The sequence below is a fragment of the Pristiophorus japonicus genome, chromosome 13 (genome assembly GCF_044704955.1).
Source record: "Pristiophorus japonicus isolate sPriJap1 chromosome 13, sPriJap1.hap1, whole genome shotgun sequence".
Classification (NCBI taxonomy): Eukaryota; Metazoa; Chordata; class Chondrichthyes; family Pristiophoridae; genus Pristiophorus; species Pristiophorus japonicus.
Genome location: NC_091989.1, coordinates 32,137,171 through 32,163,210, shown reverse-complemented (window position 1 = coordinate 32,163,210; position 26,040 = coordinate 32,137,171). Strand labels below are relative to the sequence as shown.

The 26,040-nt window shown below is 46.1% G+C and overlaps 1 protein-coding gene across 1 annotated transcript in view; it reads right to left on the bottom strand.

Annotated features, from left to right (window-relative positions):
- The window catches only part of LOC139277976 (reelin-like), a 411,305-nt gene that overhangs the window by 42,321 nt on the left and 342,944 nt on the right, over nt 1–26,040 (bottom strand). Inside the window, exons 39-47 of the mRNA XM_070896619.1 lie at nt 24,740–24,911; nt 23,740–23,842; nt 22,607–22,833; nt 20,496–20,716; nt 18,755–18,902; nt 11,661–11,919; nt 10,709–10,958; nt 5,979–6,147; nt 1,827–1,967 (exon numbers count right to left, since the gene is read on the bottom strand). Coding sequence (XP_070752720.1) covers nt 1,827–1,967; nt 5,979–6,147; nt 10,709–10,958; nt 11,661–11,919; nt 18,755–18,902; nt 20,496–20,716; nt 22,607–22,833; nt 23,740–23,842; nt 24,740–24,911 — 1,690 coding nt within the window. The remainder of the gene's footprint in view (nt 1–1,826; nt 1,968–5,978; nt 6,148–10,708; nt 10,959–11,660; nt 11,920–18,754; nt 18,903–20,495; nt 20,717–22,606; nt 22,834–23,739; nt 23,843–24,739; nt 24,912–26,040) is intronic.

The following is a 26,040-nucleotide window of genomic DNA, read 5'->3' as shown; positions in this document are numbered from 1 at the left end:
GAGGAAACCCCACTCCCTAAATGGGGTTCCCGTTGGCGAAGTTAGGGCAGCGGAGCGGAACTAGGGGTTGCCAACCCTGCTTGGACGTATTCCAGGAAGTTTCATCACATGACCTCCCGCCTCCAACCGCCCTACCCTCACACTCCCGACACCTCCATCTTCACGCCGCGTGTTCTTCCCACGCCAATTGGAAAGCAATTAAACTCTTCCTTACCCAATTGGATAAATTATTCCCTCAATTATTCTGGTAGCTCTCTTCTGCATTGTTGCAATAGTTGCACTATTGTTTCTGTACAGTGATGGCCAGAACTATACACAGTATTCTACGTGCGATTGTACCAATGATTTATACAGTGGCAGGATTACCCCACTATTTCAGCTCACCTTTTAATACATCCCAATGTCTGAGTTGCTTTACTCACTGCCACCGAGCAGTGTTGTGATAGCTTCAATTTATTGTCAATCAGGAGCCCCAGATCGCTTTCATTTTCCATGCACATTATTTTCTTCCCATTTAAATAATTGTCCCTTCCTAGATTTTTTTTTCCCATGTGAAGCACTTTGCACTTCTCTACATTAAATTTCACCTGCTTGCCAATTTCCAAGTATATTCTAAACATCCTGTTGCTTATCCTGTTTAACTTTGGAGTCTACCACCTTCCTTAGCTTTGCATCATCTGTAAATTGAGCACTGCGCTTGTGACTCCTAGCTCCTGATCATTTATGAAGATATTAAACAAAAGAGGTTCATAAACAGACCCCTGTGGACTCACACTGGTAGTGTTCGCCCAGACTGATGACAATCCCTGTGCCACTACCCTCTGGGTTCTACTGGTCAACCAATTACGTATCCATTGTAAAATATTTACACTGATTCCCGGTTTCTTTATTTTCAGTACTAGCCTTTCCAGAGCAAAGGCCTTACTGAAATCCAAGTACACGCAACCACTGCCTTACCTCTATCAAGTTCCTTTCTTATACCTCCAAAGAAAACCAAGCAGATAGATTTGACAAGACCGCTCCTTCATGAAGTCACATTGGTTATCTTTTATGATTTTATTTCTATCCAGTTGCTCCATGATCTTATCTTTAATAAGAGTTTTCAAAACGTTACCCTCAATAGACATCACACTTACTGGTCTGTAGTTTCATGAGCCACTTCCATGGACCTTTGAATGCATCTTATCCTGCCACTGAGATTTAGTTACCTTAAGGTTGCACAGTTGTCTGGCAACTATGCTTCCAGACTACGAAAGCCAGCTGGCAGCACTTGGAGGATGATTCTGATGTAATCACAACTCACCTCAGATGATTATCTCATTTTGTCGCAGTTATATGATATCAGTTGTTCCCTACACCTAATCTTATTGGGTTTTCCCAGCTAATGGCCTTTGTGAATACAAGTTTACTTTCGTACAAAAGCAAAGTTTACTTTGGTGATGCTGCTAATTAAATGAGACATATGTATCAGGAGCCAGTGGTGTTAGTGCAACACTAGAGCAATCACTAGGTCCGTGCAGCAGAGCATGTCTCCAGTTGTCCTGGTTGACCCTTGCCACCTGATAAAGGCCAAGTTCTGTCAAGCCCGTGCGGTGGCTGATATGCAACGGTCACCACACATTAAAAAAATCCCCGCACAGACATCTTCCACCCTTTCAACTGGAGTTCAGGACTGGAATATCGGGTCCTTCATTGAAACATCTGTGACCTCATGTGGAAGCAAGTCATCCTCGTTCGAGGGACCGCCTATGATGATGATGATGAGAGCAATATTAAAGCAGCTCCAGAGTAACGTTTCAGCACAGTTAGAAACATCCTTCACTTACATGCAGGAACCATGGGAGCACCTTCCATGGCCAGTGCATATGTCCACACAGCCGTCCCCGATGTAAAGATTGTCGATGGCCCATGTCTGCTGCTTCTCAAAGGGTGCTGGCTGATACCATCGGAACCGGGTAGCCTGGGACCTTTGGGATATGAATTAATGACAGGGAGTCAAACACAAATGACATCGTAGGTTCATTAACTACTTAATAAAACTTCTGCTGCTACTAATACCGAATAATGGATACTACTTCAACTGTACTGAGGAACTGAAGACAGGCAGGTTGATCTGCATGACAAACCCGCCAATCATGTCATTCACTAGACCTGCTAGTCTCAGTTTCCCTGCACGGTAGAGCGGAGAAGTGGTCTATTATTACTATTCATTTACATTTTCTGCTGCTGTTTTGAATCACTAACTTGTTCTTCTGTACTTTTTAGCTGTCAAAGTTCCCTGCACATGAACAGAAACAGTAGCAGAGAACTCACCACTGCTCTCGGACTGCTCGCGGTGGGGAGGGGTGCAGAGAATGGTTGACAATTAGAGATAGTCGTGATGCGATCCTCAATCAGGTACGTCTCTCTTCTATGGAGTCTCATTGCCCACCATTGAGTCACTCAGATTTCAAAGCATTTTCAAACACTTGTGAGCAAATATTTATTTAAGTGAATGCTACAACCATGACATAAACTGTTGTGAAATACTGCCTTTATCGATAAACATGGTAAAAATATCAGGAACTAGGCGGATTGAACAGTTTGCTGAATTTTGTAAAAATAGGTCATTCCAAATAAACCAAATCGGAATCACAAAACTCGTCCCCGAATAGAATGGAGCCATACTCATTGGAATATTTGCATATCATGCCATTAGACATAATCACAGTTTCAGGTCAATGGACTGAAGAGTGTTATTGTATTATTGATAAACGGTGTCTGAATGCGCTTCAATAGTGTGACGTCACTTCCGTGGTAATTATATGCACATTCCTTTTGCATTTGTATTGTATATGTGCAACTGTTTAAAATAGAGGTGGCGAAAACATTTTGCCTCGCTACGTTGTGCAATGTATATTTCTGTCCTGGCTACTTTGCCGTGCTCCCACCCTGTGTGTCCCCGGATTTAGTTTAGAAAATATGGTCGCCCTATATCAAGGGCCCTGAGAACATGGGTAAGATGCATGTGCTTCGGACACAGCATCATGTATATATTTTATGCAATAGATTCTGATTTTAATGACTGGCGGGAGCAGACGGCAATCTTGCACAGGAGTGAGAATGGGAGGCCCTGCAGGGGAGGGGAGGTCCCTGGGACGGCAGAGGCCTGGACTTTCTTTCTGGGGCAGGAGTGCTCCTGCAGGCCCCACTAGGGAAAGATTTTCTGAACTGACCAAGGCAGGCCCTCGCTGGCTTCCCGACAGGTTCACCGGGGAGGGGGCCTGACTGCGGCAGGTGCCGTGCGCAGGAGCCAGCTAAAATTCCATTGGGGTCCCCAATTTACATTTATCAATCAGGTTCCCATTGGTGGAAGGGTCACGAACCAGAGGACATAGAGTTAAGGCGATTGGCAAAAGAACCAAAGGCGACATGAGGAAATACTTTTTTACGCAGCGAGTGGTTAGGATCTGGAATTCACTGCCTGAAAGGGTGGTGGAGGCAGACTCAATTGTGGCTTTCAAAAGGGAATTGGATAAGTACCTGAAGTAAAATAAAATCGCAGGGCTATTGTGAAAGGGCAGTGGTGAGTGGGACTAGCTGAAGTGCTCTTGCAGAGAGCCGGCACGGGCTCGACGGGCCGAATGGCCTCCTTCTGTGCTGCAACCATTCTATGTTTCTGTGGGCCCAAGTTTCCACGGGCCTTTAGAACGGCGCACCTCCATGAGGTGCACTGACTTTCTAGAATAAAAAGGGCGCCGAAAACTTACTGTGTAATTCTCCACACTTCTCGGGACATCTTCGGGCTCAGCGCAGTGCAGCACAAGGGGTGGGGGGACAGCGCCAGGTCCCGGCGCTCAAAACAGTGCCGGGACCTCTGCACATGCGCGCTAGAGTGTGCACGCATGCGCAGTAGCTCCCGGCAGCCTGAATCGTTGCGACGCTCTGCAGGCTGTGTGGGAGGGGCCCGAAGCACGCCGTCTCTATCCCGGGCCGAGTGGCCTGCTGCACAGGTCAGCTGCTGCCTTCCCGCGCTGAGGGCTACAAGAGACAGGTTGGTGGGGGGAAGATTTTTAATCGGGGGGGGGGGGCGGTGTTGGGTGGAGGGGAGGAATTTGGGGGGGGGCAGGAAGAGTTTTGATGGCGGGGGGGAGGGGAAGAGTTTTGATCGGGGTGGGGGGGGGAAAGAGTTTTGATTTGGCGGGGGAGAGAAAAGAATCATCAAAGATTTTCCAGTATTTTAATATCTAGCTATCTTTACTAAAAATATATTCAGTTTAATCAGGCTGATAGCACCTACAGCCTATCCAGTCTCGCTGCTTGGGATTTAAAAAAAAACTAGCATTCCTATCATACCACTGTCATATTGATGATGGTTCTTTATTGTTAAAAGTGAAATATTTAATGCTTTGGAAAATCCTCTAATTTCCCTTCCCCCCGCTATCTCTGGCTACCTGCGCCTGATTTCTAAAGTGTCCGCAAGGTTTTTCTGAGCATACAAAAGTGGACACATATGCTGGCCTAAGTTAGTTTGGAGTAACTTTTCGTTGGCTAAACTTGCTTAAATGGCCAAAACAGGCGTAAGTGGCTGGTAACGCCCCTTTTCGAAAAAAAAAACAGAACTAAAAAGAAACTGAACTCACTGAAACTGGAGCAAACTAAATGGGGAGAATTGTGATTTTTAAGATACTCCAAAAAAAAACTAGTTGCTCCAAAAAAATAGGAGCAACTCTTGTGGAACCTTGGGCCCATTCTAGGTTCTCGCTGGAGTCCGGCAGAACCCTCATCTGCCACTAAAACCAGTGGCATTAAAATCGCAGATCAGCGGGAGCGGAGCGGGAGATGGAGCTGCTCCATTTTAACTGCTACCCTGTTCTGTTGCTGTCGATCGAGGAGCGTTAGAATCATCTGTAATGAGTCTAGATTGGGTCGAGAGATCAGAGGAGCAGATGTTTGGCAAAATTGAACTGAAAAGAGGATATAACACGTGGAGCACATGTTTTAAGTACATGACTTTGTTTCGAGCTTAAAACTTTGTTTTAAAATGGAAAAAATGAAACACACTGTTCAGAGAATGGAGAATCATTGTTAAGTCTGGAAAAGGGACAAGTCAGTGCTGAGCAGTACTCGGGTCTATCACTAGATGGCACTGTTTCCGTGCCTTTTCAGATGCTTCACTCAAGACCTTAGAGATCTCCACAACTGATAAAGAAATATGGGGAGGGAGGGTAGAGAGGTTAAGGCACAGAGGTTAAGGCACGGCACAATTTGCTGTCATACAAATGCCAGCATCTCTCTGATATCTTGCCCAAATGGGTTTTCTTCATGTGTGAGTCTAGACAGTGTTTGTGGGCTGGCTATCTGATCTGTGGGTCATCACAACCAAGCCTGATTGTGCCTTGGTGCTCGGAACACAGCTCAGTTACAGAAACGGTGTAAATGGCTGTTTTCATTGTTTCTCTGCAGAATCGCTCAATTTCCCCCTGAAGCTATAGTGGGAGACCGGGATAACCCCTTGCTGGATTTGTAGGTCAGAGGTCATTGGATGGTCTGGAATGGGGACCTTGCTGATTCACTAAATATATTCAAAAAGGAGTTCGATGTAGTCCTTACTACTAGCGGGATCAAGGGGTATGGCGAGAAAGCAGGGGAATGGGGTACTGAAGTTGCATGTTCAGCCATGAACTCATTGAATGGCGGTGCAGGCTCGAAGGGCCGAATGGCCTACTCCTGCACCCATTTTCTATGTTTCTATCTCTTCTCCTCTGTTTGTTGAGATATGTGGAACTGTTCGTTAATTTTAAAACAATGGTGGTATTTTGATCGTTTAAAAAAAAATCAAAACACATTTGGACTCCAGGAAATAATCATTCCTCCTTTGACTCAATCAACCCCTCTCCCGACAAAAAACAGCCATCTGAATTTGAAATATTCATCTCTATTTTTATCCAGAACAGTTTGGAAGTTTTGCCAACTGAAAGCAGCGGTGTCCAAGTTACCTGGTGTAAGGTGGCAGAGGCAGTGTGAGTCTGGTCCACTTGTTGAACGTGTCCGACACAAGGATCCTCTGCAGATGGTACTTGTTACATTCCACATTGGTCGGCAGACAGTCCGTCAGCACAGGCTGCCAGGTCAGTCCGAGGTCCACCGAGTACTGGAGCTCCACAGCTGAATGAATGGAACAGACCCACATATTCACATCCAACACCTCACGACAGAACCTTCTGTCCTATTTAAACCCTCTGACTGGGCCTTGGGGCGGCAATGGTCATGGTGTAGCTAGCTACTTCAAGTTTGTACATACACATGCTGATCCTTTGAGCTTGTACCTAGCCATAGTCCTCCTCCGCCCCCAAACCTCATGTCCCCTTGCAGATAGACACCAGTCTGGCAGACATCACCATAGTGTTGTTTAGCCTTTCTGGCGAAAGAACGCTTGAACAAAAATGGCGTCCACCTGACTGATTTCTCCAAAACAGCAGTTAATTAAATCAATAAACTGGTATGAAAGACTTGGATTTATATAGCGCCTTTCACGACCACCGGACGTCTCAAATCGCTTTACAGCCAATGAAGTACTTTTGAAGTGTAGTCACTGTTGTAATGTGGGAAATGCGGCAGCCAATTTGCGCACAGCAAGCTCCCACAAACAGCAATGTGATAATGATCAGATAATCTGTTTTTGTTATGTTGATTGAGGGATAAATATTGGCCAGGACTCCTCTGCTCTTCTTCGAAATAGTGTCATGGGATCTTTTACGTTCACCTGAGAGAGCAGACGGGGCCTCAGTTTAACGTCACATCCGAAAGCCAGCTGCGCACACTGCACCTACCTTCCTACACCCGTGTTACGATCAGAAGAATGTGACACCTGTCTGTGGGAGTGTGAAATTAGCTGTGGAAAGTCTGTCAACCAGTTTTGTGTTGCCAGAAGATTTGTTGATGAATCTACACTATAATTAGAATTTAAAGATTAGCACAGGGTTTTCAGGATCAGATGGCACTGTTCAAAGTACAGCTACCATGTTTTGTTGACAGATTTGATGACTTGTTTTCCAGTTGGGGTTAATGTTGGAGTCCCAGAACAGTGGGGCCAGGAGCCCCGGGAACTCAGTGAATTACATACCGGCTATGCTTGTGTCCAGTGGAGCAGACCATGCCCGATAATGTTATGAATAGGGCACCCAGCTCGGTAAGGCAACATTCTTATTACTAGACTCCTTTGAAATACATTTTGCAAACAGGCGCTGAGCATTGCTCAGACATTCTATCTGCATTATGGGGTGCAGCTCTAATTTCAATGAAATTCAGGGCCAGAATGAGTCTAGTACATAGTAGGTACACAGACTCTGAGGCCACAGGTATTCTGAGGTGGGGCCAGGGGGGAATATTAGAGCATACAATGTACACAGGGTCCTGAGCAGGCATCAGGCTTAAAAAAAAATGTTCCCGGGATGTGGACATCATTGGAAAGGACAGCATTTATTGCCCATTCCTAATTGCCTTCGAGAAGGTGGTGGTGAGCCGCCTTCTTGAACTGCTGCAGTCCGTGTGGTGAAGGTTCTCCCACAGTGCTGTTAGTGAAGGAGTTCCAGGATTTTGACCCAGCGACAATGAAGGAATGGCAATATATTTCCAAGTTAGGATGGTGTGTGACTTGGAGGGGAACTTGGAGCTGGTAGTGTTCACAAGCACCTAATGCCCTAGGTGGTAGAGGTCGCGGGTTTGGGAGGTGCTGTCGAAGAAGCCTTGGTTGCAGTGCATCGTATCAATGGTACACATCACAGACGTGATACGCTGGTGGGGGAGGGAGTGAATGTTTAAGGTGGTGGATGGGTACCAATCAAGTGGGCTGCTTTGTCCTGGATGGTGTCAAGCTTCTTGACTGTTGTTGGAGATGCACCCATCCAGGCAAGTAGAGAGTATTCCATCACACTCCTGACTTGTGCCTTGTAGATGGTGGAAAGGCTTTGGGGAGTCAGGAGGTGAGATACTCGTTGCAGAATAGCCAGCCTCTGACCTGTTCTGGTAGCCACAGTAATGTAGGACCTCATAATGCACGATCATCATCATCATCATCATAGGCAGTTCCTCGGAATCGAGGAAGACTTGCTTCCACTCTTAGAATGAGTCCTTAGGTGGCTGAACAGTCCAATACGAGAACCACAATCCCTGTCAAAGGTGGGACAGACAGCCGTTGAGGGAAAGGGTGGGTGGGACAGGTTTTCCGCACGCTCTTTCCGCTGCCTGTGCTTGATTTCTGCATGCAGTTGGCAATGAGACTCGAGGTGCCCAGCGCCCTCCTGGATGCACTTCTCCAATTAGGGCGGTCTTTGGCCAGGGACTCCCAGATGTCAGTGGGGATGTTGCACTTTATCAGGGAGGCTTTGAGGGTGTCCTTGTAACGTTTCCTCTGCCGACCTTTGGCTCGTTTGCCGTGAAGGAGTTCCGAGCAGAGCGCTTGCTTTAGGAGTCTCGTGTCTGGCATGCGGACAGTGTGGCCTGCCCAGTGGAGCTGATCAAGTGTGGTCAGTGCTTCAATGCTGGGGATGTTGGCCTGGTCGAGGACGCTAATGTTGGTGCATCTGTTCTCCCAGGGGATTTGTAGGATCTTGCGGAGACATCGTTGGTGGTATTTCTCCAGTGCTCCAGTGAGGTGTCTACTGCACATGGTGTCTGTGAGCCATACAGGAGGGCAGGTATTACAAAACCCTGTAAGACCATGAGCTTGGTAGTAGATTTGAGGGCATGGTCTTCAAATACTCTTTTCCTTAGGCGGCCGAAGGCTGCACTGACGCACTGGAGGCGGAGTTGGATCGCCGTCGATGCCTGCTCTTGTTGATTGGGGGCTCCCGAGGTATGGGAAATGATCCACATTTTCCGGGGCCCGCCGTGGATCTTGATGACTGTGGGGCAGTGCTGTGCGGCGAGGACAGGCTGATGGAGGACCTTTGTCTTACAGATGTTTAGCATAAGGCCCATGCTTTCGTATGCCTCAGTAAATACGTCGACTATGTCCTGGAGAGAAGTCTCTGTATGTGCGCAGACGCAGGGGTCGTCCGCGTACTGTAGCTCGACGACAGAGGTTGGGGTGATCTTGGACCTGGCCCGGAGACGGCGAAGGTTGAATAGGTTCCCACTGGTTCTGTAGTTTAGTTCCACTCCAGCGGGGAGCCAACTCTCCCCCAAGCCTCTTCTCAATGCACGAACAGGCCACTGCTGCATATCAACACTACCGGCATCAGGCATTGCATTAGCAACCCTATTGAACATGTTACAAAATCTTATTGAATAAGCTGTGATTAAAGTCTCTCAGTGGTGATTTGGAAACAGAGGAATACTCTGGAGTTTTACTTGATTACCTTTTCAGACTGGAGAATCGTTGTACGGAACTTGCCCTGAGAAGATGAAAGTGTTGTTTCTCTCCCCCCCCCCCCCCCCCGCCACCCCAAGCAGGGAGTGACACTCGCAAGGGATGCATTGTGTGAATTTGCAGGAACACATCTCATGATTTTCCTCCCAGTGAAGTCAATGAATGGAAAACCACTGGTTGCAAATCGTTACCTGCAAACACAGCTCCCTACTCGGCGAGTGTCGAATCAGCTCTTACATTATGGGATAGATTTTACAATAGCATAGATTGTACAGAGCCTGCGGAAGGAGTGGTGTCGCTAAGCTGGGTGGCCATTTCTCATTTAGTGCCTTTGGTGCTTGCTACCAGGTTCTGTACTTCACTACTGATTAACCTCATAAACCGGCTGATAAAATAATCAAGGGATCATTATACACTAACTCCATAAAAAGAGGAACAGTGACACATGTCCATAGCAACCATCATAGAGACAGATCTAACATATGCGTCAATGTGTTAATGAATTTGTTTTAACTCACGCATGGAGCAAATATTGGGCAGTGTCTCTTAACACAGGTTAAAGTTTGATTTACTCTTCTAGGGCTGGCATTTCTCTCACTGACCTGCTGTTCCTTAAGATATCACGGCTGAATGTGTATTGTATGTACGTCATAGGAGTAATTCCACTATCCCATGCTCCCAAAATGAGCCATACTCAGAGCATAGGATGGAGATAGGGCCACATTTTAATAGCCTTGATCCTGTGACCTGTGATCTGTGTGAGTGTGACACTCTAATGGGAGGACAGGGTGGTGGAATTACCCTTTGTATTTAAACTGTCTAACAGCATGGAAGATACTGAGGCCCTGAAATTCCTGGACCGTGGATGGGTGGAAAGGAAGAGTTCTGCTCAGGGACACAGGAATTTGGGGCTGAGCCTGATTACACAAGGATCACACTTGGTTTTCACTGGTTCTTTAAATTCTGGTCGAGCAGAGTTGTGACTCCTCCCCCCACATTCCCCATCCTCCCGACATCAAGAGGCAGGTCTGTGGGAGTTCCTGGGCCAACCTGGGAAATTAGGGCCATTCTGCGTTTATAAGGTCTCAAAGGAACTCACGCCACCTAAGGCGGCGTCCAATCCTTTTGTCGGGAAAGATAATCAATCCTGCTCAGGACAGGCCGCTCCGAAGTGTCCTTGCAGGCACCATGTGGCCACCCCAGCTATTCAAGCAATCCCGTGCCTGAAATGCGAGATGGAGTTGGCATCTTCAGGCCTGGGCAGATGGGGACCCACGCTGCACCCCAGCTGAGCAAAACGGCGAGAAGGTCAGGGCCTGATTCTTTTGCAAGTTTACTCATCAAAGAGACATTTACCGTAACAAGAGTCCGTGACAGAGCAGGAGGCAGCAAAATCAAACTGCAAGAAAGAGTCCTCGTTCACTACCACGTCAGTAGAGATAACGTAACGGGTGTAAGCCTTCTCAATGAACACCAAAGCGTCCCCGTTCGAGCCGCAGACGGGCATCTTCGTGCCCCCTGGGTGCAGCAGCCACTTTCTGTTATCCAACGTGCTGAAGGTATCTTCAATCACCGTGTTACCAGTAATGCTTCCCCCAATCACAATCTGTTTTAATTCAGAGAGAGGCAAGAGTAAGTGGGGAAAAATTAAACACAAAGGAGTCAGACCATAAAGACCAATACAATGAACCAACAATATTGAGGTTAACTTCCTAAAGACTGGGCACTCGAGCTTTATTTCCAAATTACTTGCCAGTTTTGAACGGTGGCAATATGGGAACAGATAGATCATTTGCAGACTTGCTGATTATCTTTGGGGATCAAAGAAAAATGATACAGAACATTCCCTCAGAGGTTAATGGGAAGGGATATTGTCCATGTAGATTGCTCAAGGATCAAATAGCTTTTTCCAATTCCAAACTCTTTTTTTCCTGTCTGCCTCCATGCTCTCCTGATCTGAATCGTGCTGTGTTACAGTCCACAGGTGCTGATGGCTCTCTGGGGCTTCACCCAAATGGCCATTCTCTATCTGTGGGGATGGACAGTAAGCATCCACTCAGCACTGAGCATGGGACCTGCCTTGTCCGCCTCCCCCCCCCACTATTGACATGCGCACTTTCCAACAGCAGTCACTGAATAGCCGTCCAGCGTAGGAATTCTGGCTGATATCTATCATCCTTGACCTTAGGGACACTGAGCAAATTCCTAATTCCTCATAATGTTCAGCCCTGGTTAAAGACTAAAACCCTTGGGCACAGCTGTGGCTCACTACTGTCTGCTGCACTGACTTTAATACGAAAGCTCTCACCTCGTCGATGGCCCAGGGGCTGTAGAAATGCCCGTTCTCAGAAGGCTGCCACCAACGCAGACGGGTGGAAGGAGACCGAGCCTTCAGTGGGATCTCGAGTGCGATGTATCGGCCCACGTTACTCGAGTTGCTGAAGAGGAATTCCTGGAGAACGCCCCAGCTGAGGCCTCCATTCAGGGAGTACTGTAAAAGCATAGGTTGGCTCCTGGGGTCTGGGGAGGCTTTCCCACAACCCAGTCTTAGGAAGAACTGGACAAACCTGAATGCAGAAATAATAGAAAGTAAAACAGGATTTAAAAAAAAAAATCAGCTGACATTTCACAGAATCACAGTACAGCACAGGAGGCCATTCGGCCCATCGATTCCACAACAACGTTCCCCCTAAGGTGTGCGGCTGTGCATCAATCGTAAGGTCCCGCGCATGCCGCTCACCAGCTGCTGCTGCTGGAAGAGATACCACACATGCATGGCTATGCAGTAAATTTAAAGAGCCTGCACAGGGAGAAATAAATTAGAGGGAGCATTGGTCTGCACCAGCTCTTTTGGAGAGCAGTCCCGTTCGTCCCACTCCCTGGCTCTTGTCCCATACCCCTGCAATTGTTTCTCCAAGTATTTATCCAATTCCCTTTTGAAAACTACTACTCAATCTGTCTCCACCACCCTGTCAGACAGTGCGTTCCAAATCCTAACCACTCGTTATGTAAAAAAGTTTTCGCTCACGTCAACTTCATAAGACCACCGCTAAAATATCCTTCCTTCAGGATCTCTACAGACTGTCGTATAAAGAAATGGTTCACGTCGCCTCCCTCCAGATGCATGTTCAGAACACCAACTTGTCCACTTGTTCGGACATGGCACGGCACGGCATAGTGAGCCTGGTCATTTATTGCCGTTTCCAGCCCATAAAAATACCCAATTAGCAAAGGCACTGGCTGCAATCTAAACCCAGGGCTTTTCTGAGAGGTGGGGGAAAGTTGCTGTTTCGATGCATCGTGAGTAGGGTGTGGTTTTATATGGCAATTTTACATAAATTTATTACGAGCTGACATGTGGCATTGCTCACATGCACTCTGAGACTTTTTGGCTGTTAAGATCACGGGTGTGTTGGACTTGGCCTGTCCCGTCAAGGCCATTGCACAGGCACTTCCTTGGGGAAGTGGTCTAAATAGTGATAACGCAGGGTTGTGAAAACTAATAGCTTGGCAGCTGTTTGTAAATAACTGACTCCTGTTCTTGGGACAATCTTGGTTTTCAAGGTCAGAAAATGGCTCAGTTTATTTATTTTCTTTTAATATTTCCGACAGTTTTAAATGTGGTGCATGAACTGTGATGGCTGAAGTGTGATTGACATGTAATAATACAACACTTATTCTATATTACAGATGCTTTGAAAGAGATCCTACACACTCAGTGGAGCTGCAACTTTACTACTGAGCGTTTGAAGATTCTGTTGTTTAATCTGAGAATTGTCTATAGGTGCTACTGTGTACTTTCTGATATTAAAATAAATTCCTTTAGTTACTGGCAGTTCTGACTTTACAAAAGCTCCTCTACTTTCGTAATGAGAACTCATTAAGAGCACATCTATAATCCCACAAGTCCGAATTATAGTCAGACTGACGGTGCAATGCTGTGAAAAGCACTGGGAGGCACTTGTGTACTCAGCATCACTCTCTAATATTTGTATGTACCAACACTCGGGTCTCAAATTTTCAGTCTCCCCAGCACCTCAGGGAGAGGATAGCGGACTTTTGACTGACAAGAGATTAAAGAATGCTCTGACACACACAGAGATGAAAATGCGTTTCTTAGGAATTATATGGAAAAAGATGCATGAAATTTCTCTTATCTTCTCAACATGACAGCCCAACATGGTTACCTGCACTCAGTGATTTGTGTGAAATAATTCATCACGGCACAATTCCTGTATCGATGAAATGAGTGTCTTGGGAACTGGTGGGAGGGGGATGGCTTTGTTTTATTAACATTTGGTTATTAATGCCAAATCTCATGATGGAAAGGGAAAAAAACACTATTATTCCTGCCCCTGGTGTGATGAATGAGAACAGCAAACATTTCAAAATCTGCGCTTGAGATCGAGGGGGAAAGATAAAGGACTCAATTTTCCCCAGTTATCTGCGCTGTTTTTTTGGCGCGCGGCGCTTTTTTTGCTGTAAATTAAAATATCCAAGTTTCCCCAAAGTTTCTGCGCCAGCGTAACTCAGTTAGTTACGTTTTTTTTTTAGGTTAGTATTTTTTTGCGTTTCCTCACTGGACTCGGAGCGTCGACTGGCAGAATCGCCCCCTCGCCCGGACACGGGCTCGGCTTCCGAAGAAGCCTGGGGGGGAGGGGGTGAAAGCCGAGCTGAAGGGATGAGAACCATTGGGCTATACAGCAGCTCCAAAAACAAGCCCAGGGTAGAGGGTCCGGGGGGTGGGGGGGCCGAGCTGAAGGGATGAGAACCATTGGGCTATACAGCAGCTTCAAAACAAGCCCGGGGTAGAGGGTCCGGAGGGTGGGGGGGGGGGGGGCCGAGCTGAAGGGATGAGAACCATTGGGCTATACAGCAGCTCCAAAAACAAGCCCGGGGGAGAGGGTCCGGGGGGTGGGGGGCCGAGCTGAAGGGATGAGAACCATTGGGCTATACAGCAGCTTCAAAACAAGCCCGGGGGCGAGGGTCCGGGGGGTGGGGGGGGGGGGGGCCGAGCTGAAGGGATGAGAACCATTGGGCTATACAGCAGCTTCAAAACAAGCCCGGGGGAGAGGGTCCGGGGGGTGGGGGGGGGGGCCGAGCTGAAGGGATGAGAACCATTGGGCTATACAGCAGCTTCAAAACAAGCCCGGGGGAGAGGGTCCGGGGGGGGGGGCGGAGCCTGGGCGAGGGAACAATTTTGCCGGCCGACCCTCGAGCCTGGTGAGGAGATGTTCGGTGCTGGGGTGGTACTTTCAAAAAATAAAAGATTAAAGAATTGCATTAGACTTTGTTTCTTTATTGAATGCTTAGCTTCCCGTTCTAAGCAAGCCTATTGTGCATGCACAGACCAGGGTGTGATCCATACTAGGGCGTCGACCTTGGGCAGAGAGAGAGGAAAGAAGAGGTGTGAGTGCTTTGTCCTGCTATTTTGAGGTTGCTGCAAAGCTACAATTAAATTATGGGGGCAATATTGACAATGCTATACCTCGTGCAAGGCTTCTGCATAATGGTGCTGTGGAGGAGAAGACTAATTAGGTGGCATTGCCTGAGAAACCTCAGAGCACGTAGGATGAAGAACAAGAGGCCTTACCCACATCGGGTATATCAAGGCAGGCATTCATACCTGCACCTGAGTGAGGCAGACTGTGTGAGAAGGCTGCATTTCCACAAAGAAGTTGTAACCGAGATCTGAGAGTTAATAAAAACAGACTTGCACCCTAGAAGCATCAGGAGGACTGCTTTGTCAATTGAAGTAAAGGTTACAGCTGCACTTTCATTTTAAGCACCTGGATCATTCCAGGCCACAACTGTGGATCTGTGCGCCATTTCTCAACATGCAACACATATCTGCACTCGGCAGGTGACTGCTGCATTATATGCTCGAGGAATGACTACATAAAGTTCCCCATAACCCAGCCCAGGCAATGCGTGACATGGCAGTGGGCTTCTCCAGGATTGCTGGCTTCCCCAAGGTACAGGGCTGCATTGATTGTACCCACATCACCTTGCGAGCACCTTTGGAGGATTCCGAGATGTACAGGAACAGAAAAGGCTTCCACGCCGTGATTGTGCAGCTCGTCTGTGATGACATGCAACACGTCATGTCAGTTGATGCGAGATACCCTGGGAGCACCCATGATGTGTTCATCCTATGCAAGAGTGCTATAGCGGCCATTTTCCCCAGCAGCCAGAAGGGCAAAGCTGGCTACTGGGGGACAAAGGGTACGGCCTCGCCACCTGGCTCATGACGCCCCTACGAGTAGCCCGGACAGAAGCTGACCGGGAGTACATCATGTTGCACATTGCGCCGCGCAGCATAATAGAGAGGACCATTGGCATCTTGAAGCAGTATTTCCGCTGCCTGGACCATTCCGGAGGCTACTTGCAATACTCCCCTGAGATTGTCAGTCAATTCACTATCGTGTGCTGCATGCTGCATGATTTAGCCATCATGAGGCAGCAGCAGCTGGTAGTAGAAGACCCACCTGAGGTGAGAGTGACTGATGATGAGGAGGATGCAGCAGATGACGAGGATGAGGAGGAGGACAAGGAAGCCATGCAACTACCTGAACCCGGAGCACGATGGCGGAGGAGGGCGGGCCGTCGTGCCCCTTTAACGATTGCTCGAGCCTTGCGCCAGCAGCTCATCCGGTGAACGCTTTGCTGCCTGAAGGCTCAGCGACAACTATTCCAAATGGACCATGTTTACTGTTTGGACCTGTTCCGTAATGTTGTGTTGTGTTAATGGAACAAATGATGGAAATGATTCTTCGTCAGTTCAAAAAATTTAAGATCACTTACAAACTTGTAAATTTACATCACTTGCAAAAAATTTTTAATTTGACAACAGTTACAACAGTAACAACAATAATAACAACAACAGCAGCAGCAGCAGCAGCAGCAGCAAAGAAAGGCTGCACCCATCTCTCCTCCACCTTCTTGTAAGACCACCCGTTGTGCTTAGTCTTGGTGACTTCACCCCTGTCCGCAGGCAGTGGCGCAATGTTTCTTGGGTTGGTACTAAGCTTATTCTTTCGAGCATCTCGGGTAATGCACACTTCTTGATGGGGGGGAGGGGCGTGGGCAGGCGGTGATGTGGAAGGCCCGGCTTGAGCCTCTTCAGAGGCTGGTCTGGGGATTGGAGTGGGAGTGGCAGTTGATTGCATCAATGGTTTGGGCGTGTTCCCTTATTGCAGCAGCTAACTCCAACATTCCCTCCCTCATGTGTCCCAACAGTGTATCAGCTACCTGCAACATTCCCTCCATCATGTTCACCATTTCTCGTGAGTGTTGCTACTTCTTCCAACAGTCCCGATATCTCATCACCCACCCCACTGATGGTGTCCAGGACTGATCGTGTAATGTCAATGCTCTCCGCACTCATTGCCATCATCTGAACCACATCAGTTAGATCCTGCACCTCAGGAGAGCGCTGTCGAGCTCTCCTTCCCCTCCTGACCCTGGGTGTGGCTCGCTGCATTCCACTGGGACCCGCAGCCTCGGATTGTGAAACCATGGAATGTCCCAACACTCGCACCACTCGGGAAAGGGGCTGGCATCTCAATGAGTGGCACCTGCACCTCCTCCAGAATGAATACAATAGTGTGGGCTTCATTCTCCCCCTCCCTCTGCCCATCCCCCCATGCTCATAGTCTGGAAGATGTTCTCCTCTTCAGGCTCGTCCGCGTCTGAATCATCTCCTGCATTGGTTTCAGCCTCGTCAGGGTCGGCCTCAAGTTCTGCAAAATATAACAGAACAGACAAATGGTTAGCAGCAGAAGAGGGGGCAGGGTGGGTGGCATGAGTAGGCTCACACAGCGCAGGCAGCAGGCTCATTTGAAGGACTACGATGAATGATAGCACGTTGCATCAACCGAAGCGTAGCTGACAGAGATATCCCCATGAACCGAAGCATGGCTAGCCCACACAGTACTTAGCTTTTAGCAAAGCCAAAATGTGGAATTTGCAGGACTTACCCTCTCCCTCGAGTGTGGGCCCAGCTTGTGCAGTGGTGGTTGCTTTTCCCCAGGCAGGACCCATCAAAGCAGCGACCCTCTCTTCCAAGTGTGTCAGTGGGTGCAGATTTGCCGGGCCTCCTCCTGTTCGAGTTCTCTCTCTTTTGTTGTGTGCCACCTTCCTCTGCAAAGATGAAAATATAACTTTTGAAAGAGTGTGTCTTTCTGCTGGGTGGGACATACAGATGGTCACATTTCCAATTGCAATTTCAGTGAATAAATGAAAATATTACTTTGACTAACTACTTGACCAAGGTCCTGCCATTTCTTTTTGCACTGGCCTCCAGACCTCGGGGTGGTCCCCATTGCACAGTAATCTTCTGCAAGTTGGTTCCAGCGTTTCTTCATTTCTTTTGGTGAAACTTTTATGTGACCTCTGCTGGTGCCCAGCTCGTGCCATCTGGCCTCAATTACAGTAACTAGTGCCTCCACTTCATCCTGTAAGAAATTCTTGGTCCTTGAGACGCGTTGCATATTGTATTGCAGCTCTGATTTTTCCACTGAGAATTAAAGTTCTCACACACAACTGGCTCTTTAAAAATGGCCGAATGCAGACCGGGAGCTGTACTGGGCATGTGCGCTCATAGCAGTCACGTCAAAAACGTGATTTCTTTTTTCGCGCATGCGCAGAAGTGGGAGGGGGGGGGGCTTCCTTTTTTCGGCGCTGACGTTAGGCTCCACCCCCCAAAGCTAAAGGAATGACTGCGCGGCACCAATTAAAAAAATTAGAACGGGGAAACTTGCAAATTATTTTTTTGAGCAATCGGGATCAAAAAAAAACAGGACTTGAAATATGCAAAAAAACGGATTTGGGGAAAATTGAGCCCAAAGGACGGAAAGAGAAATGGAGACATTGATACACATGAAGGGGACCCAAATCTAAAGCAGACTTGGGAAGTTATTATTCAACATTTAGAATAGACTGTCACTTGGTGCAATGAATACAGCTTCAATGGAAATAGGAATGGACTTATTATCATAAAAATTTACAGCATGGAAGGAGGCCATTTGTGCATGGTGTGTCAGTGTCGGCAAAGAGCTGTCCAGCCCAATCCCACTTTCCAACTCTTAGTCCGTAGCCTTGTAGGTTATGGCACTTCAAGTGAAGTACTTTTTAAATGTGGTGAGGGTTTGTGCCTAGTATGAGGAGACAGCAGTCTGTATGAAGACAGATGGGAGACACAAATTATTTAGTTAGACCTGTACAGAGACCTAAAGAACAGCGAGCCTGATTGCCTGAATGAACTTCTCTCATTTACACCTTATTTCATTTGAAATTATTTTTGAATAGAGCACTTAACAGGAGGTCTCTTTACAAAAGGCTGAAAGTAACTGGTGCACAAGTGAGGAAGAAAAGCCCAGTGACTGAATGTGTTCTAAATACCTTGCATGTGACAAATCCATATCTACAGTCATCAGCATGCGCAGCCCCTCTTCACTGAAGAGGAGGCTGTTTCCACTGGACATTAAGCCGCATTTCCTGGATGGTTTTCCACCACTGGCCACCAAAAATTTCTCTGATTCTGTTGGGCCTGAAAATGAAAATAAGTCAAGATTAGCATGCAAAACTAGATAAACACAAATCATACTTTATCTGGCCTTACCAGTTGATCGATTTTCAAGCCAACGTGGTTAGGAAATATTGTTGCGTAGGATTTAGAAAATATATTATTTTCATGTATTAGGGATTTCTAAACTTTTACCCTTTGGATATTCTTTACTGGCAACAATGCTAAATTTAGTGTCAGTGTCACTTGTGGCTCAGTGGGTAGCACACTCGCCTCTGAGTCAGAAGGTTGTGGGGTTCCAGTCCCACTCCAGGGACTTGAGCACATAAATCTAGGTTGACACTCCAGTGCAGTGCTGAGGGAGTGCTGCATTGTCGGCGGTGCCCTCTTTCGGATGAGACGTTAAACAGAGGGGCCCCGCTTCTCACATTACAACAGTGACTACACTCCAAAAAGTACTTAATTAGCTGTAAAGCACTGAGACATCCAGTGGTCGTGAAAGGTGCTATATTTCTTTAATTTAAAATGCATCACTCTTAACCTGCTTGAGGCTGCTCAATCAGCACTCTCACTCTGGGAGACCAATAATCCTAGACATTTTTAATGCCCATTGGCAGTGTAAATGTGGTTCAATTGGTAACATTCTTGTCATTGAGTCAAGGATTTGGGGGTTTAAGCCCCCGATCCAGCACTTGAGTCCTCTAGTAATGTACGGGGGAGGCAGGGGGGTGCTGCATTGTTGGAGGTCCTGTGCTTTGGGAGAATGTCCAAGTGCAGGTTTAAGAACTCATGGCACAACTCAAAAGGCAGGGATTCCCTGACCAACATGCCCACCTCAAAAAAATACAACCAAAAAGCAGGAAGACTGGTCATTGGTCTTGCTGCCATTGATGGGCTGTTGCTGGTGAAAATGGCTGCCATGTTTGTTTACATAACAGTCACCACACTGCCAACAGCAATTCACTGCATGAAATATTTTGAAGCAGATTGATGCCATGATAAAGTGCTTTATAAATACAAATATTTCTTTCTATTGAATAATATGAACATACAAAATTGATGGCCAGGAAAAGACTAGCTGCACAATCAAGCCTGCCCCACACCATGATGTCCAGAGCATCGTGATTAAACACTTCTTCCCTCCTCCCGTCCCTCCAATTCTGATGATCCTATTGACTGAGAGAGTGGATGTTAATGTGGAGCAAAAATTCACATTCCACAGATGGGCCTAATTGCTGAAGCTCAAAATACCGTCTGGGATTTTCCAGTTCTACACCCACCAACCTGCGATTTTCCGCCCATTCATTTTAACGGACAGAAAACCATGGGTTGGCAAGCAAAGGGGTGGACAACCCTGGTCGATAGCTATTAATCATCTGAATGAATGTTCCACATCGTTTGATAGGTGATCTAAAGCAAATGAAAAGACATAACCCCCCTCCCTTCTCCTTGCTTTTAAACACCTTCATTTTCCACATTCAACATAAAATACACTGAATGTTTATAATCAACATGTCAATGAGAAGTGGCCTTCACTCTCCACACCCACAGTTGCAGCACCATGCTACTTCATTTAGCCCATGCCTCCCTAACCTACAAATATATTTTTTCACGTACCTTTAAAATCTCCCTTCAAGAAATCTGGGTTCTTGGAGCTGATTTTGCAGGTCGGTCCGGAATACCTAGAGTCACAAATGCACTGGGTTCCACTGATACAGCTGCCATGTCCATTGCACATCTCCTCACACTGGGGTCCAATATAAACATTATCAATGGCCCAGGTCACTGGTTGAGAGCCTGGCCTGTAGAACCCTTGGTACCATCGGAACCGCACAGACCTGTGAGCAGAAGTAGCAATACATTGAGCAAGCTATATGAAAATAAACTTATAAGAATCAATAAAATGTGCTCATCTGGGGAAGATTGTCGCGCGGGATGAGACAAAATAAAAAGGGCGTTGTACAAAAAACAAACAAACAGTTGGTTTGGACATTTGCCTCGCTTGAATTGGATAATAGTCTGTCTTTGGTAGGAAAACTCAAATGAGCAATAGGTCACCAATCACTGCAAGCTCAGAGCATCCCTTGTAACGGGTTCTTTTACAGTTCAGAATAGAATTGCATTGCCCGAGAGGGCAGGCAGATGGCCTGTTCGTTCTGGCAGCATTGTGCCTGTCTGCGCTTTTACCTGTGGCATGGGGCCACCGAAAGATTGGCTGCAAAATAAATCTCAAAAATGGATAAAAAAATAAATGCTAAGGATGGCAGAGCAATTGTGATCAAGGAGACATTCCTGGCCTGGAAACTGAAGAGGGTCACAAAAAGAGATGAGAGCCAAAAGAAAAATGCACAAGGAAAGCTGGCACTGGGAATAGGTACAGACAAAAAGGTCTGAATTACTGGTGAACTTTGGTTTGGACCAAGTGCGACTGGAGAATTCTCCAGGGGTTAGGAGAACTTCTCTGCTTACCCACTGTAAGACCAGAACAGGGGTGGCAGTACTGACTCACACGGTGTTGTTAAGATTGCCAAATCATGTGATGGAGGGTTAGGACCTGCTTTTGGCCACCTCCCTTTCTTTCCTGCCTGCTGCAGCAATATTGGCCCATGTCAAGCCTTTTTCACAAAATACCTTCGGCCCCCTTTAGCTAGAGCTCTTCGCACCTCGAGTGCTGCAGCACCACTTGGGTTTCCTGCTGTGCACTGGTGGGCTCCCTCTGCAGAGTGGAGACACCACCGGGAGCTCCGCCCTTCCTTTCCAATTGACCCCGACTCAGGAAAATATGTCGGAGGTCACAGCGGGGTCGGGTGGCCTGGTGAAAGCCCCACCCTGTTACCACTCCACTAATAAATTGGCAAAAAATCTTCCTCTGCACCAAAAGAATGCCTTATCTGCTAGACACAGTATAGCATCGTTTACTGTACCAGTGAGAACTCTCCATTTTCTAAGAAAAGCTGCTATTCCTGTACACTAGGAACTAGTGTTAGGAACTGCAGTACTTACACTGTACTGTAAGGCTGGCTAAAAACGTGCCTGACTACTGATTGAGAGAGCAAACCTGAACCTATTGGCTCCAGAAGCAAAACATGTATTTTTGGAGAAAATTTACTTGGTATTTACAGCACAGAAACAGACCATTTGGCTCAACACATCCATGTCGGTGTTTATGTTCCACACGAGGCTCCTGCTACCCTTCTTACCTAACCCCATCAATATATCCATCTATTCCTATCTCCTTTATGTGTTTATCTAGCTTTATCTTAAATGCAACTATGCTAGGCTCAATGACTTCTGGTAGCAAGTTCTACATTCTAATTGCTCTCAGGGTAAAGAAATTGCTCCTGAATTCTATATTGGATTTATTACTGACTATCATATTATGGACCCTAGTTCTGATCTCCCCTGCAAGTGGAAATATCTTCTCTAATTCTACCCAATCAAACCCTTTCATAATCTTAAAGACCTCTATCAGGTCAACCCTCAATCTTTTCTTTTCTAGAGAAGAGGCCCAGCCTGTTCCATCTTTCCTGATAGGTTTAACTCGCAGTTCTGGTATGATCCGAGTAAATATGGGGCTATTTGGAGTAGTTAAGGTGGGTTTGAGATCAATTAATAAAGGATTAACTCTTTTGGGTCCTAAAATGAATGGTCCAAGTGTGCGGAAAGAGGAAAGTCAGGTTTAAATAATGCAAAAATGAAATTCTTCATGTTCTGAAATCGAAACTCACCCACATAGATGGAGCCTGCCAAAGTGGATTACCTCTCTCTTCCAACCCTGGGTGGTGCCAGCATAATATGTGCTGCTGGGATGGAGCTCGGTAGAACAGAGTGCGCTGATGTGGCCGCTACTGTAACAGAGCGGCAGAAGCAAGTGCCAGGTGGCTCCAAAATCCCGCGAGAACTCCAATCGGATAGGGTCTGAAGCTGAACTATCGATATTGCATCCAACATTGATCTAAAATTATGAAGGAAATATGCATCATTAATGGAAACAGCTTAAGTATATCTTTTCTTTTATTCATAACAAAGATCTCATAAATTGCTATAGGCATATGACCAGCTTTGAACAATTGCTCTTGCACGGTTTTCAATGGGAGTGCAACATGGCTTTGAGTCAACAAATATGAATTGGAATTTCAAAATATTTGTAGAGGAACTTCAATCTGCCCCAGATTATTCCTCTATTAACTCTCTTAAAGCTGTTGCCAGGACAAAATATGTCATTCGGTATTTTATTATGTTTATGCATTGTGTAGTATTCATCGCTGATTGTATCTGGTGCTATTATTTTAGGCCTAAAAATAACTGGTGGTAATATTAGCAGAATGATGCTTTGTTTGTTCTTTGGTTATTTCTTTGAAGACAGGACTTAACGGGCCTATTTAAAATGGGTTCTGTTATGTTTACCCATTTTACTCGAGATATTTTGGGGATCTGTTTCAGGTTGCTCTGAAAAAGTGATCCCTCGCTGCCTATGTCTTCAAGAGTGTTTCCACTTGCCCTGATGTCTAGGTAAAGTATCATAAAGAGTCCAGTACCATGAACAGAGAGCCCATTTTAGATTACTTCAGCTGCTGGGTCTTTTCCGTACATCCCTGGGATAATGCCACGTTGTGCAGTGCGAGATCAGCACGAGGTGAGAGAAGCAGTGGGGCATTCGGAAATCGGAAACGGGTCCTGCAAGGCACGCAGGACCTTCATTTAAATAAGTGTCCTGTTTAGTGTCTGCAAAACGGGCGTTGCGCGGCCAAATTGCTAGGCCATGATTTCTCACCATACGCTCCCCGTGCAGTTGTAGCCTGAAGGTTGTATGATGTAAAAAAAAACATGGCGAACTTAACAGCCAGAGCTTAAGTTTTACCTCAAACTGAACAATGGTGTTCTCATTAACATCCAGATCGCGTGTAGTGATGGAATGTTCCCCAACTACAGTTGACACGAAGACTACGGCGGAATCTTCCTCCCTTGACAATGGAGAAACAAACCCAAAATATAAAAGCTGCACAGTAACAAATAAATCAAATCTACACACTAAGGCAGGGCCCAGCCACTGCGAAACAGTGTTGTTTGAGGGTGTACAGAGGCATGCATAATGAATGAAACAATGCTATGACGATCCTGCTTACCACGAAACACAATCTTTTTTTTAAAAAAGTGGCCCACAAATTTAATGTGTAGCCAGAGGGAGCAATCCTCCTCCTCCTGACTCCACAACATGGTAAGTAAAAAAACTCACAACTTATCTTTCAGGAGGTCCCTTTAAGGACCGCTGGTTTGGCTGACAAGTGCCCGAGAACATTCAGCACGTTTTGTGGCCAGTCGCTAACAAAGTTTGTAAAGGGAGCCTGACACAGGTGTTTTATGCCTATAAAAAGGCTGGCGTATTTCTAGGCCATGGTGTCGATTGTAATATGACCATTCTCTGGTGGACAACACAACAGCTTTTTCTATTACTTAGTGAAACAACATACAGCAGATCATTTAGTAATTAGATGTTACTTGTTGTGAAGGATGTTATGCTGAAGGACAGTTTGAGAATAGTCATATTAAATAGATCAATTTTAACCATCAACAATAACAACTTGCTTTTATATAGCGCCTTTAACATAGTAAAACATCCCAAGGCGCTTCACAGGAGCGTTACTGGACAAAATTTTACACCGAGCCGCTTAAGGAGATATTAGGACAGGTGATCAAAAACTTGGTCAAAGAGGTAGGTTTTAAGGAGGAGAGAGGGATAGAGAGGTGGAGAGGTTTAAGGAGGGAATTCCAGAGTTCAGGTTAGATTACTAAAACCTTGTTATTACTGCACATAGTTACAGACCAATATCCTAATCCACAAGAGTAGCTCTCAATCTTACGTGGCTCCCTTTGTTACATAAGGACAATAGAGGCCAATGTTTCCACCAGGGTAGAAGAACCAGTTGTCCTCTTTGGGTCCAAAGTCAAACGTATCCAACAACACACCAGGGTTTTTCACATTGTTCCCATCAATAATGAGGTCATCGATGATCCATATTTCTTCCTTTTTTCCTTTGTTGTTGAACAGAAAATCAGAGTGAATTTTACTACAGTTTCTCAGCAGTCAAAAAAACTGCCTTTTGTGCAACTTAATTAAAAGTCCAATTTTAGTTCTGTACAAGTTTGCCATTGTGTATTCCAGCTTAATTATCTCTGTTTCTATTCAACAATCTTGTATCGGTTTAGATTTCCATAAAAATGAAACAAGACTATTTAATTCAGTACCTTCTTAAAGATTCTTAAACACAGATAAGAGGTCTGGATTTGCTTTCAACCCAGCATTCACACAGTTTAACACTGTATATAATAGCCATTACAATCAAAGGATAAAGATAAGCAAAAAGATTAAAGAGTATTAATTGGCGTTGCTTTGAATAATCTTACTCAATTTTAATCTGTGGAGAAGTTTCATGAATGGTCAAAGTGAAAGTTTTTTCAGACAAAATCAAACCGCATTGAGCTTATCATTTTCAGTGACAGTAGAAGAATCTGAAAATCAGATTGTAGTGTTTAAAAAAGAAACTTTACCAACATTCTTAACAACTGAGTTGAAAAGGTGGGTAATGTTCTGTCTAGCACTGGAAGGAATGAGGGGCTGACTCTGTGGGAAGTTATACTGCTGCTGACACCACCATTACTTGTTTTCTGCCTCTGGAGGTGGTGTTGTTATAATAGGGTGGGTTGTAATATGCCTAGGTGTACGGGATCTTGCCCATTTTATGTATGAATAGAGAGGGAGCTGAGTTAAGCCTGACGTGCAGTGTCGTCATGCTCTGCAGCAAAACGTTACAAAGTTTGAGCATACAATTGCACGCTACGCGAGTTTCTGATTTCAGTTGGGTCACTGGTGTGAGAAATGGAAATGTCACGGGGTGGTTTTCTGAGGTTGGTGCTGACCATGTTGGGGCAGAATCGAGTGAGCTTTACTCTGCATCTTCCTGCGCTGTTCCTAACCTTACAGCATATAGCGATGAGAGTGAGTACAAAGTGTACTAAAGGTTCCATTCACAGCATAAGCTTGTCCGTAATCCTCCCACCTGTTCAACCTCAGCCATAAAACATGCACATTGAGCAGTATAGTGCAACAGAATATCAATGTTTCAGCTTTAACAAATGGAACAGGTATTTTTATTTTGCAATT